At 41.6% G+C, this 14,112-nt stretch overlaps 1 protein-coding gene across 3 annotated transcripts in view; it reads right to left on the bottom strand.

Annotated features, from left to right (window-relative positions):
- Positions 1 to 14,112, bottom strand: part of ENAH (ENAH actin regulator) — a 93,133-nt gene that overhangs the window by 12,612 nt on the left and 66,409 nt on the right. Inside the window, exons 5-10 of one of the 3 annotated variants that reach the window (XM_066546213.1) lie at positions 6,977 to 7,296; positions 4,965 to 5,768; positions 2,758 to 3,065; positions 1,756 to 1,901; positions 1,326 to 1,380; positions 978 to 1,026 (exon numbers count right to left, since the gene is read on the bottom strand). In XM_066546213.1, coding sequence (XP_066402310.1) covers positions 978 to 1,026; positions 1,326 to 1,380; positions 1,756 to 1,901; positions 2,758 to 3,065; positions 4,965 to 5,768; positions 6,977 to 7,296 — 1,682 coding nt within the window. The remainder of the gene's footprint in view (positions 1 to 977; positions 1,027 to 1,325; positions 1,381 to 1,755; positions 1,902 to 2,757; positions 3,066 to 4,964; positions 5,769 to 6,976; positions 7,297 to 14,112) is intronic. The other 2 variants (XM_066546214.1, XM_066546215.1) reach the window with 2 other exon arrangements.

Raw genomic sequence — 14,112 nt, 5'->3', positions numbered from 1 at the left:
CAATTAAAGAAACCAGTTCCAGAGGTTTTATTTTCCATCTTTTTGGGCCTATATTATCAGAAGTGTTCCAAAAGCAGTCATTTTCCCAAGGCTAATGTCCTTTCTGTTTAACACAATGCATTTAACAAAATGAAGCAGACTCTTGTAAAAGAAGAGAAAAATAAAGGAGATGTGTGTGAAAACCTTGATTTGTGTGATGTCATTTATTTCCTTGCAGTCTGACTCCTCTAGATGAGTGCCTGTATCTCAGGACTAAATTTGCCAGTTATTTCCATCTGGACACACAACTCCTAGCACTCCTTTTTATTCCCCAGCCAGGTTTTGTTCACACTACAGCAGTGGTTTTCAATATTAAAGGCCTGCACATCATCAAGTGGTTGAATCATCTGGAGGAGAAGTGCACACATGGGCAAGCAATCAGCAGAGGGAGCTGGACAGGCTGAAAGTTGGTGTATTCATTATCCAGTTATTTCCTTTCTGCTTCCACTGCCTTTTGGGGTGACAGACTGCAGGGTTAAATGGCACAGCCCCCCCTTTTGCAGGTATGTACTGAGAGGTGCTCAGGGAAACTGAGGGTACAACAAGGGACTACTAAAGGACAGGAAAACAAAGTCCTGAGTGTCTCTTGAGGGACAATAATTTACAATATTTTACATCTGCATGCTGACAATACCTCTTGGCCAGCTGCAGAATGTGTAAGTTTTCCTTACTGACTGTGTTGGCTACACAGCTCCAAACACTGCCCCTTCAGCAGAGGGATCATGGGCTAAGAATTTCAGCACTCTGCATTTATATTCTTTATTCACTTATGGTCTTTTTATCCATCATCTTCTGAACCAGGACCTATTCTACAGTAAAACCCCAGGCTGTAATCATGGGAGAAGAGGCATGCTCCAAAATTCAGCAGAGGTGACTGAGATTTGTCACTAGATTTTAGCATTACAAAGACCCAGAGTTCACAAACCTGAGCTACTTACCAGGTGTGCTTGTTGAAGAAACCTTAGAAGATGAAGACTCTGATTCTTCCTGATTAAAATGGAGAAGAGAGGGAACAGAGAGAGAGGAGGGAAGGAGAAAAATAATCTTTATAATCTGTTAGATTCACAAGAACCAATCTCAACTGTTTAAATATTTCAGTTTTTATATAAATATATTTAAAATGGCTCTGCACAACTGTATATAGAAAATGAGCAAGCACTTCACAGAGGAGTGGTTATATGTATATTTTATACAGTAAAGTATAAATAATCCCTTGTACACCACTGGAATCTCTCTGCTAATCCTTGTATTGAGTAATGTGAATCAGATAAAATTTCTCAACTCACAGCTTTATCTTCTTTCTGCTCTGGTTCTGTTGATCCCTTTTCAGCAATTCTTCTCCTGTAAGCAGAGACAAAAGTTACCAAGCTCATCATGGCTTTAAGATGGAAGAATGTTGTTTACTGCAATTAAAGACTTACACAGCCTCATGAAAAATAGTGTTTTAAGAAGTACTTTCAAAACACCTTCAAAGGCAAAGCCCTCCTGCCAAAGCAACTGTGCAATTTGAAGTCTGCATGCACTCCCTTACTGCTGCACAAAGGCTTACACAGAAGTACTGGATTACACTCAAATAAAAATGGCTATTCATGAAACATGATCAGCTTCCCAAAGCAACCCCGAGCTGCTCTCCATCTGATCCTCAGCCAGCTGCAAGCCCAAATCCCACCTGTGTGATGACTAAGCAGCTGGAGCAGAGCAGGAACAGCTCCTCACCTCCTGGCCAGCAGGGCACTCATTTCTTCCATCAACCCACTGCCTCCCAAGGGAAGGGGTCCATTTCCACGGCCACCGTCTGTTTTGGATGAAGCAGAGCCTCCTCCTCCTCCTCCTCCTCCACTCGAACTGGAGGAGTCTTCACCCTTCAGAGCACACAAAAAGACAGCAGATGTGCCAACAGAATGAGAGCTGACTTCATGGAACCAGCAAAGTTCACGTGCAAGAAAGGCACATATTGTATTTGCTGGGAATGTCCCGACAAAGGCAGGAATGATGAATCTGACTCCATGTTCTCAGAAGGCTAATTTATTACTTTATAATATTATATTATAATAAAGAATACTATACTAGACTAAAGAATACAGAAAGGATACTTAACTCAATGCTAAAAAGATGATAATGAAAACTTATGACTCTTTCTAGAGTCTTGACACAGCTTGGCCCCAGTTGGCCAAAGAGTCAAAACAACCCACACCAGAATCTAATGACTCCAAACACATTCCACATGTGAGCACAACACAGGAGAAGCAAATGAGATAAGAATTGTTTTCCTTTTCTCTGAGGCTCCTCAGCTTCCCAGGAGAAAAATCCTGGGTGAAGGGATTTTTTTCAGAGAATGTGAATGAAACAAACGTCTTACTTCCATTGAAATGGTGGCTATTTTGCTCAGGGTATGAGACATTAAAACTGGTAAGATACTGGGCAAGAAAATACTGAATTTCAGCAGGAGAGAAGAGCATTCTTATCCATTCTTATCCTTTTCTCTGAGGCTTCTCAGCTTCCCAGGAGAGAAATCCTGGGTGAAGGGATTTTTTCAGAGAACGTGAATGCTACAGGCACAAGTGCATAAAGGATGGTATGGGCTGGGAGCACATCCTGTAATGCTTTTTCCTTCATGAACCAAGCCTACCCCAAATGCCTTGATCCTGCTGCTGACCTTGACCAAAGCTTAGAAGCGGGGGGACAGGAAGGTGAAAAAGAAACCAGAGTTCTATTTACCCTTGAGACTTTCCTAAGTTTGGCTCCAGCGAGTGCAGCTGCTAGTCCAGTTAGAGGGCGATTATCCTCGGCCACGAATCCCGCTGAAAAGCCCGAGGCTGGCAGGGGGGGAGCCGGAGGGGGCAGGGGAACGGGAGGGGCTTGGCTGGGCAGCGGAGGAGGCGGCGGCGGCGGCGGGGGCGGCCCCGAAGGTGGCAGGGGAGGAGGTGGTGGAGGGCCAGGAGGAGCTGGGGCTGCTACTGAAGACTGAGCTGGGCCAGGGGGCAGGGGAGGTGGAGGAGGAGGTGCAGGTGGTCCTTGGACAACACCTAGTGTCAGAGAGAAAACAAACAGAAGACATTAAGGATTTAGAAAACAAAGGTCTCGCTCCCATTGAAATGGTGGTTCTTTTGCTCAGTGTACAAGACATTAAAACTGGTAAGATAATGGGCAAGGAAACACTGAATTTCAGCAGGAGAGAAGCATTCTTAAATAATGAGCTAAAAAAATTACACAGTATCCTGTGAGAGATCAGACAGTTCCAGAGACATTTACATGAAACCCCTCCAGTCAGGTTCTGTGCTGCAACCAAGAGCAGCTTTACACCAGGGAACAGGCAGAGAGTAAAGTCAGGCATGAGCATCGTAGCAGGAGAACAACAGGGTGTGCTCACATGGTGCTGAACAGTACCTCACTGCATTAACAAGCACTGACACATCACCCAAACATCTGAGCCCCTGGACTGGTCCAGTGGCAATGCTAATTTCTAAGCTGTATGTAAATCTTTCCTTTAAAATAATTCCAGTAATCAACTTTTACAATTTAATACAAACAGTAATTAGTGAGTTAGAAGACCGACATATTTCAAGCTAATGGGAAGAAGCCCTTCTATTTTTTATCTATCATTCTTCTACTTAATTAAATTCACATTGTTATCCAAATACAAAGTGTACTTTGAAAAAAGAATATTCTGATGATCACTGTACTATTATTATTATTATTATTGGAAGAGTTTAAGAAATCTTGACGTAGACAACAGCTCCACACCTCCACAGATCCTACCTCTGTCTCACCAAAACCACCAAGAGGCAGGAAAAATACTGCACAACTACCTTAATCTCTAAAGGCAGGAATTTCACATATGAGCCTTCCTGGTTTCCTGCTCTGCTACCCACTGCAGAAATTCAAAAGCCTTTTAAACGCTCTTGGCATCACTCACTGTCCAAGTGCACAATTTTATTCCATAGTAGAAGTGAGGCCATTTATTCTATTTCCACTCCATCCCAAAGCAGTTCAGACCTTCATTTCAGACAGGAGGATATAAACAGGGTCCATTCTGCAGGGCTTGTATCAAGCTGCTTATCCCCCAGGAGCCCTTCTGCCCACACCTTTGGAGCTACTGCAGAGTTCTGTACAAAGACCTACATCTACTAAATCCACCTAAATCTGTTAAATCAGTATAAAAGCAGGCTAACAAAAACATGTATTACCATGTAAAATGCATTTCTATCATATTGGTGGAGTGTTCCTTAAGGCTGTCACCTTCTTAATCAAACTTTTTGTCCAAAGTCTTCTTAGCTACACTGGTAAAATACTGCAGAAAGACCTGTCTCTCTCTCTCTGTATCTAAATACAAATGTACATATGTATGTGCACACAGCAACGGAACAAAATACAACCACTGCCCAGAAAGAAATGCTGTAGGTGTCACACGTTACTTTCTAAATATGAATTGTTCCTCACTGAAGGCCACTTACATGTCCAAAGCCACACATGTGCTCCTGTATGTTGGCTGCCATTAGGAAATGGATGATCTATGAACTAATGAAGTGGTAACACCACTTCCCAAATAAACCATGACCTCACTAAAGGTCATTTACATGTCCAAAGCCACACATGTGCTCCTCTATGTTGGCTGCCATTAGGAAATGGATGATCTATGAACTATGAAGCGGTAACACCACTTCCCAAATAAACCAACAGTGCAGGGTTTACCAAGCAAGAATGTGACCAACTCTGTTCTCCAAAGACGAGTTCTTAAGAAATTAGGACTTTACTCACAACGGGCCACAGAACAGTGGCTCCTAAGCCCAGAGCTCTTCCATTTCCCTTACCCCAGCAGTGTTTGGCATTGGGATCAGTGCAGCTTGGGAAGCACCGTGCTCATGCCTGGCGGCAGTCAGGGCTCTGCCCCTTAGCGCATTAGTAGCAATAACAGAAAGCCTTACCCTGCTGGCTCGGAGCTTCAACCGGCTGAGAGGCTGCCTGCAAGACTGGCTCAGAAGCAGAGGAGTCTCCCAGCACAGAGTTTAGAGAGTTCTCAACAGAGGCAGGGGTAGCTGCAGAGGGAGAAGGGAGAACACTAGGCTTGGATGAGGGAGTCGAGGCATTCGGGGAGTTGGGAGAAGGAGAAGCTTGAGGCCCAGAGAGTGACAGAGGCGGAAAGGAAGGCAGCGGGGGGGGAGGAGGTGGCGGAGGCGGCGTTGGACCTGAGGTAGAAGGTGAAGGAACCGGATAAGCCAGGTTTTCGGGAAGCCCGTTGGGAGCCGTGGGAGAAGACGTGGACGCTTGGGCCGCCGCGTTGGAGGCCGCCACGGGCAGGACGGGTCTGGGGCCGGCGGCTTTGCCCGGCGGGCTGCTGATCATGACCGGAGGAGACGGGGGCAGGGGCGCGAAGCTGGGCGCGGCCCAGGCCGCGGGCCTGCTGCTGGGAGGCAACGTGGCCGCGGCGCCCACGGGAGAAGGGGGCCGGGAGCTTTTGTTCACGGGCCGAGGAACCGTGGCGTAATGGGGGAGAACGGGGTGGAAAGCCGAGCCTAGGGATGTAGCAAAACGCGATGCAGAGTGCCTTAGAGGCGGTGTAGGGGGAGTGGAGGTCGGTGGTGCAGAAGTCACTACAGCGTACTCCGGTGTGGCCTCGGCCATTGGCGCTGAGACTGCTTTTGCATATGATGGAGGAGGTGCTGAAGGAGGCTGGCAACTGGAGTATTCAGGAAGTGGAGTGCTATACGGGGAGTTGTCGAAAGATGGAGCTGGACAGAAGATGGAAAGCAGCAGCAAAGGCAGGATAAAAAAAGGAGAAAGAGAAAAAGGGAGCTAATGAAGCAACAAAACCAGCATTCGAACAAAATGTAAAAATGTAGACTACAGTTAGTACCAGAGGATTAGGCACAAGTGAAAATACTGTTAGGAAAGTTTTACATATTATCAACAGCTGCTCTTAAATTCTACCAACTCTTCTTGTGCCAACATTTGAATTTACGAGTACGTTCTAGAGAAAGTTTTATCAAATCCCATCTGTGAGATTGGTTAGATATAGGGTTGAGCAATCAGTCTTTTACCAGCTTTTATTGTCTTGTTTGGTTGCAAACTGCAAGCAAATGGAGTGATCTTAACATTTGTTTCAACTCCACTAATAAAACTCTTACCATAGGCAGCAAGTGACATCTCCCTATTCCCCAGAGAAAGCTGCATAGCAAATATTAAAAGTACTGGGAATAAAACTACCAATAAAATCCTCCGCTCTAAAATGACTTACATAGTATTCCTTGACTTTCACCATGAGCTGACTTATGTAAATTGAGTTTGAGACTGAAGAACAACCAAGCACTTGACTAATGTTCCATTGTATTACCAAAATGAGAAAGCTTTCAGTTATCACTGGATACATTTCCACAGGCAGTGCATAATCTTATCTACAAATACAACACATTTCACTGAAATGTTACTACAATGATAGATTAAGCAAGGCTTCAGACTGAAAAGCATTTCTCACACTATTACTTTGCCTTATATAGCAACATACCCTCTATGTTAACACACTCAACCTGATACATTTTAGGGGTTTTTCCCAGCTTATGTAATGACAATACATTTGTTGAATAGAGCAAACAATGATAAGGTATTTAGAAAGTTTAACTCATCACACTTCAACCAATGTTGGAGGTGCCCAAAATGATTCAAGCTCTTCCATGCAATCAGAGAGTGTGGCAACGGAGTGAGCAAAGAATGCAAAAAAAATTTATTTCAGAATTAATGGAAAATTATGACAGGAAAGTCAAATATCTTAGACTTCTTGCCATAACAAAAGGGAAGGAATTCCAGCAAAATGAAGCCTGAAATACTGACTGTTGCTAACAGCTGTACACCCTTGCCATTTGTTGGTTCTCTCCCACTCCATCACCCAAACACATCAAGAGCGGTCTGGTGGTAGAACACGCTCGGATTTTGAAATTCTTACCAGCATTTGAAATTCTTCTCTCTCTTTCCCATTCCAACTGTTCCCTTTCCAACTGTTCTTGCCGTTCTCTCTCTTGCCTCTCCCGTTCGAGTCGTTCCAGTCTCTCGCGGTCCTGCCTCTCCTTCTCCTGTCTCTCCCTCTCCAGGCGCTCCTGCCGTTCCCTCTCCTGCCGTTCCCTCTCCAGCTGCTCCTGCTCCAGGCGCTCTCTTTCCAGCCTTTCCCTTTCCAGCCTCTCTCTCTCCAGCCTCTCCCGTTCCATCCGCTCGCGATCCAGCCTCTCCCGTTCCAGCTCCTTCTGCCTCTGCTGCTCTTGTAATTGTCTGCAGTGGTGAGAAAAGGAAAGAGACTAAGCTGCAAAGTGGAAACCTAAAACATCAGGCAGCTCTTCAAAGGACAAGGAGATAAACCCATCGACAATCCTGGTAGCAGCCAGAACAAAAGCACAGCATTTGTACCTACCTGGAAGTCTTAATCCTTGCACGCCACTTTTCTGAGCTGGATAATAGTTTTATTATATTTACAGTAAAAAGAATCACATATCTGATTTCCTCTTCACTAACTGAACATTCTGAGAGACAGACTTCAAGGGGTAATTTACTGCTAATTTACTAACTGATACAATCTTCCCAGTTTGGGATATGGAGTTACATTTGTTCTTTGCACGGTATTTTATACTCACAGCAGTGAACAGAAGTGCAGTGAAACAGCAGTAACACAAACACTCATTAAAAAAAGAAACACCTCAAATAAATTATGGTTTTTGGATTAACTAGTCAGATAGAATTTATCCATATTTTATTTTATTCCATATCCATCAAAATGCACACGTGTCCATCCCCACTTGCATCTTAACAGACATACACACAGCTGAACTGGCAACAACATGAAAACACCCTGAAGGCAGAGAAAAAATGGACATGGTCAAAAAAAATCCAGGGTGCAGCAGCCAAGGAAACACTGCAGGGAGCTGGCAGGGCTTCCAGCTCATGGGAGGCTTTGCAAAGCAAAGCAGAGAGGGGGAAGATGTGAAGAGGAAGAAAACAAGTAAAAGCCAGGCAGTGGAAATACCCTAAGGGTAAGAAGAAACCTTGCAAAATTCTCTGCCAAAGCCACTGGGTTGGCTGAAAGGACTTTCCTGGAAAAAAAAAATGCAGTGGGAAAAGCTATATACCACCTGTCTGATCCTTCCTCCTCAACTTGTTCTGTATTTTCTTTAGGGTTTTTTAGGGCTTTTTATATCTTCCTAGCTGGTTAAAATACAGCTTCTTGATTTTCAAGGCTTTTTCATCTCTTGGGGATAACTCAGTGATGAAACAAAATTAGGCTGATCCTCCTCCCAGCTGTGGCCAGTATGTTCCTGTCAGTACATAACACTGAAAATGCTGCTAGGTCTTGTTCTCTATTTAATTCTTGTTTCCAAAAATAAAAATCAAAATCATAACAGCTAGAAAGAAAATCTGGTCTACAAAGCACAGAGCCATTTTTTCTGCCATGTTTCAGAAGCAAACTGATGACAGCTTCTCAACAAACAAAAAGCACATCCAGCTCTTAACTATAAAGCAGAGAGGAGATCTGAATTTTGACATCTCAAGTTAACACATGTGTGTTTTCTATACTATGCCACTGGGCAATTTAATTTGGACAGTCATTGGCAATGCTATGCTGTATATGTAGAGTCATAAGGACAGAATTCTGAAAAGGAAGGGAAGTTCAGCTGTTTCACTCCTTTTCTTGCCCAGAAAATACCAGCATAACTGCAAACTCCAGCCCATGAACCATTGTTATTGAAATCCATTCAATTTTCAGACCATTGTTTTTCCTTTACAAACAAAAAAAATTACAAATTTTGAAATTTTATTATTTCTATAACCAAGTAAGTTCCTGTTGTGCACAACAAAGGGACTTTTTTCACTACTTAACTCATTACCCATCAGAAGCAAAAAACCCAGTTCTGTTCCTTGACCATTTCCTCCCTCAGCCACAAATCAAAGCTGTAAGAACAGACACTATGAAACCAGAGCTGCAACCCAGCTTTTGTTAAATGACTGATTTTTAGCATCTGAAGTCCACTAAAAAGTCTGGTGATTGACCCATACAGATTTGGAGCCAGTAGAGGAGTTCTAGAAATGTTAATATAATACAATATAATATAATGAATATAACACAAACCACAGAAATATTAATTTAATACCTCCAAGAGGTATTAAAAATATTTTTGATGTTACACTTTTGCTTGTTCTGTACAAAACTAACTTGACTATGTGCTCTTTTTTCCCCTCAGATCAAACCTATTATTAGAGGAAAACAGGGTTTTCATCAAGGCTAACTTCAGCTTGGTCATGTTGAAATTCTTTTTTTTTTTTTTTCCATAAAGGAGAGGTGGATGCACATGTTTGTATCTAAAAGACTGTTCAGAGCAGAAGACAACACTGACAGATTCCAAAACAGCTTTGTTTATTTTTGTCATTCTTTTGCAGCCATTTGCCAGAAATGAGCATATTCCACCTAGAAATGCACACTCTGTTCATCCTAAACCTAAAATGTAGATATGACATTTGAGATCATGAACATTTCACGTTATATTTAGTTTATAATACTGGAAGGTATCAATTCCCTGGGTTTAACAACAACACATCAAGCAACTGCCAGAAAATTTCTTTTGCTTAAGTTCTTAATTTCTTTACATAAATAGAAGCTCAATATAGGTCACTCCTCACACAAGGGCAGCATTGCCAAGGCTGGTTTGGAATAACCATACCATACCAAGGGCTCTGCCATAATTTTGTATTTCCATAAGCAACCAGGAAAAGGAACAGTGAGGTGCTTGTCATAAAGCTCCTTAATAATATTTAGTTATTTAGGACAGCAAGGCTGATGGCTGATTATAAAGAATTACTGATCTTCTAATTCCAACTAACCTGGGAATAAAATTGGCAAATAAACCTCAACTGAAGTGAAGCAGGACAGAGAGAGTGAAGTATCTGCTGAATGAATTTACAAAGTGCTGGACTTTGGGTTGCTTGTGGACCCAGGAGTGAGGTATTAGGGTTACAACAATTCATTGATGTGTCCTGTTCAAGAAACCCAACCAGATGCTATTCATGAAGAAAGGATTATGGACAGTACAGAAATAGCACCACCCTGCCTCACAAGCCCTGCATCCCTGCTCCCACCTCAAAACAGGAAGAAAATCAGAACTGAAAAGATTTTAAGAGCAGTAGAAAACTGTTATCAAATGTACCCAGCGCCTTCCATCGAAAAATAATTTATAAAGCTGTAATTCTGCATTCTGGGAAAGACAACTGGAGCTCTGAGTGATGGGGACACTCCTTCAGAACAGCTGGGAGGAAAGAGTCAATGCAAATACTGAGAGCAAAGAAGAAAAGAGCAGCCCTGCCCATCAGGCAGATGAGCTGTGGAACTCCTTGCCAGAGTGATTCAAAGAAAAAGCAGGAAAAAGCCCACAGGGGGGAAAAACCCCCCAAGAACCATGGGAAATAATTTGGAAAACAGAAACTCCATCATGCAGAAGCTGTTGAAGCAAGGGATGCCCAGAGGATGGAAGAGCAGCAGAGGGAAGCATTCCAGGTGTTTGGCCTGGCCCAGAAGGGTTTGTGTCATAACAAAATGCATCCAAGTGTTTAAATTTAGTCTGAAGCAAAAATTATTGCAACTGGCAATGAACACTATCAAATTGTATTGACTAAATAAAATTAAGATGAAAGACAGTGAAATAACCACTTTTATCCACACAGGACTTGAATAACAAAGTACTCATTATTTAGTAAATATTGAGTAAGGCCATATTTAACATTTCTTTCTTTCTTTCTTTTTTTTTTTTTTTTGGTAAAAGAATCGCCATTTCCCATTTCTTCAGAAAATAAAAGGAATAAACCCAGAATTTTTTGCCAGGAACAAAGTTAAGCACTTTGCTTACAATACAAAAGCTCTACCAAGAGAGGGCAGCAAAATACCTTGCAAGCATATCTTATACATATGAGATTAAATACACCATTGTTGAGAATAATTTCTCATTATATGTCACTGAAGCATCCCTTTGTCAACAAAGAAAAAAAAAAAAGAAGCCAAAACAACAAACAAACAAAAAAAAAATAAAACCCCAACCAAAAAAACCCACACCTCACAACACTTCTGATGTCATTTCAACAATTTTAATAAATCTTTTGAATAACAAACCAAAAGGTGCACAGGTCAGATGCCAGTACTGCAATCAAGCTGCTTGGACACAACTTAATAAGCAAGGAAGAATTCCATAAGCTACACACTACACTAGATCTTAGTGTACAAGTGTTACAGTTGTAGCTAAAAAAGATTAAAACCACATTTGATTATTCAAAAAAAAAAAAAAGGCATTAAATCCCTCTGGCTTTGTTTAGTCAGCATTAGATAGTATAATTTTATTTTTGAATTTTGTCAGAGATCAAAATCATATTAGACAAAAGCATTAGCAGATTAAGGAGAGTCATCACACAGCAATTAAAGTACATCTGAATGTCAAGACTGGCAGTTCAAGAACCCTGTGAAAGCAATACCTGCAAACCCTTCAGTCTTAGAAAGCGCATCTGGCCACCAGGACAACTTTTGAAAAAGCTAAAGAGACACTCAAAATGCCCCAGAGAGCTGTCTTGTAGTGAAATGCTTGTTATGCAAAGACAATGTGATTATTCCAACTATTTTAGAAGTGTGACTTATTAAATGGAAGAGGTAATTTCCATGAAATAGCTGAGCCTGCTGTAGAAGTGCACGTCAGTCACACACAAGGTGCTGTTACTCATGTTTAGATTCAGAGTCAACTTCAGAATCTCAGAATAGCTGGGACCTTTATCTCAGTGACTGTTCATGACACTTTCTTTGTGGATTTTAATGAGCTTCATGCCAAAAGCATTTTGGGAAGCTTCACTTTGGGGTGTTTTGGGAGAGGCTCTCAGTTATTTTTTTTGGTGGTGCTGTTTTTAAATTAGCTTACTTTAATACTGTACCACCTTTTAAAATTATTTCCCCTCTTGCCCTTATACTTTTGTCCAGTTAAGGAGATACTGGCTGAGGATAAAGAAAGAATCATATTTACAGTATTAACTTGTGACTTAATATGAGCATTAATCCTGCAGTTCTTTGGGCAGCCAAGCAGCAGGAGCATGACTACATTCTTGAAATAACACATGGGGAAAAAAAAAAAGATGCAATGAGCAGAATTAAGCACACACTGTTGCATCCCTGCTGGAAAAAATCCCCCCACATTCTGAGATGGTGACAATGTTTAGAATTTCTTCTACGTGACAACTGTAAAACAGAATTGCAGTTAATTTACTTACTCAGGTACACACACAGCCTTCCTGCCTTGCTCTTGATCATAAAAAGGAATAACAATTCAGCAGCCCTGCTGTCTCAGCTCCTGTTATTCTATGAAATGAGCCAGCACCACATGCACACTGAGATCACTTTCCATTTAGCAAAGCACCACTACATTCAAAGCCCAGTGTGTGTGATGGGTGACTAGGAAGCTGTCTCAAATGAATACTATTTATTATTTTTCATCTGTATTGGGGAAGGGGAAGGGAACAGATGGTTTTTTTTAACTTCTGCTCCTGAAGGTGAATGACTGTGAGATCCTGGGGCCTTCTGCTGAAGACCTCAACATAGTCAATCAAAAGAATGGAGCCCTCAGTTAATTGTCTTAAAATATGGCCATTACCACACAGGCTGAAGAGAAGACACAGATCTCAACTAGATTAAGAAACTTCAGTGTTTACTGGTAAAACAATACTCTGGTTCAGAGCAGAGTTAACAGCCAGAGGGAAACTGTCCTTTCCTGGGACACTTTCCACATCTAAGCCTCCATATCTTTGTCACCTGCAGCAGAGTTACTGGATTTGTGCAAAGACTCCTTCCACCAGAGCAAGGATGCCTTGAAACATGAAGAAACTCCAGCTGTGTCAAAACCCAGAGCTTCTGTCACAAGGGCACCAAGAGGGAAAAAAAACAAAAAAAAAAAAACCTATGAGTAACAAATCCAGAAGTGAAACAGTTTGCAAAAGCAAAGAGCTGCCTGCTCTGGCAGGTCACCTTGCCTCCTCAAGTGGAAGTTGTGCTATACATTCACATAAATCTTCAGGAATCTAACACTAGCTTGCTTTGCTCTTGGCTGTGAGATCAAGCCATTACATTTTTTCCTAAAAAGATGATAGGAAACTGCACTGAGGAGCCCATATATCAACCTGAATAACAGAGTTCAGCCACGAACCTGGAAGGCTTCTTGTCACAAAGCCAGATACATTAAAAACAGAGGTATTTCCATGAACAGTACAAAGGCATCTTTGTATCACATCCAAATTCAGGAGGCACTGAGCTGACAGACATTTCAAGATGAACAGAAACTTGTTTGAAGTATTTAATTTTAAAACTCACTGTAGAAAACAAAGATCCAAGACAAAGCCTGCAGAAAACAAAATATCTTGAGGAACAGACCTGACTGAAGGAATTGCTGCATTGAATGAAGAGGTCAGCTGCAGGCAGATAATTCATAGTATTTGACAGCTGTTAGTTGTCATTTATGAACACACCAATTTCATATTTCATTCTTTCTTGGCAGAAAAACTGTGTCAAAGCAGGGCATCAAATCACTCAAAGATCAATATGAACACTATCCCTGTTTTGTCTGCTTAAAGATACAAAAACAAGGCAAATGAGGGGGAAAAAAAATTCAATATGTGTATTGAAAGAAGACACCAAAAACTATCACTTGAGTTATTAAAAAACAACGTGGACTTAAAAACATACAATTGAGGGGAGATTTTCTGTGTCACTCACAGTGGTTTTTTTGCTTTTTTTGAAAAACAGTTTCTTGCTTGTGCTGTTCCTTTTTCTGAAATGACAAAGTGTGTCAGAAGAGAGACATAAGGATGACACTAAGAAGGCAGCATGAAGGTTGCCAGACTATTGCTGGTTATAACCATTGCAGTAATATTCTGCACTTATTGTTCTGAAAGTTACCATTCAGGCATTCAGTAGAAGAAACCAAATGTGGTTCTAAGGAAGTACTCAACAGCTTATACATCTTTCTTTCTGTGTTTCACTAGGGGTTTTTTTTAAGTTTTAAAGGCAAGAAATCTAGGAAT

The sequence above is a fragment of the Molothrus aeneus genome, chromosome 3, assembly GCF_037042795.1.
Source record: "Molothrus aeneus isolate 106 chromosome 3, BPBGC_Maene_1.0, whole genome shotgun sequence".
Classification (NCBI taxonomy): domain Eukaryota; kingdom Metazoa; phylum Chordata; class Aves; order Passeriformes; family Icteridae; genus Molothrus; species Molothrus aeneus.
Note: the sequence above shows the minus strand (reverse complement) of the source record. Positions and strands in the feature narration are given on the sequence as shown.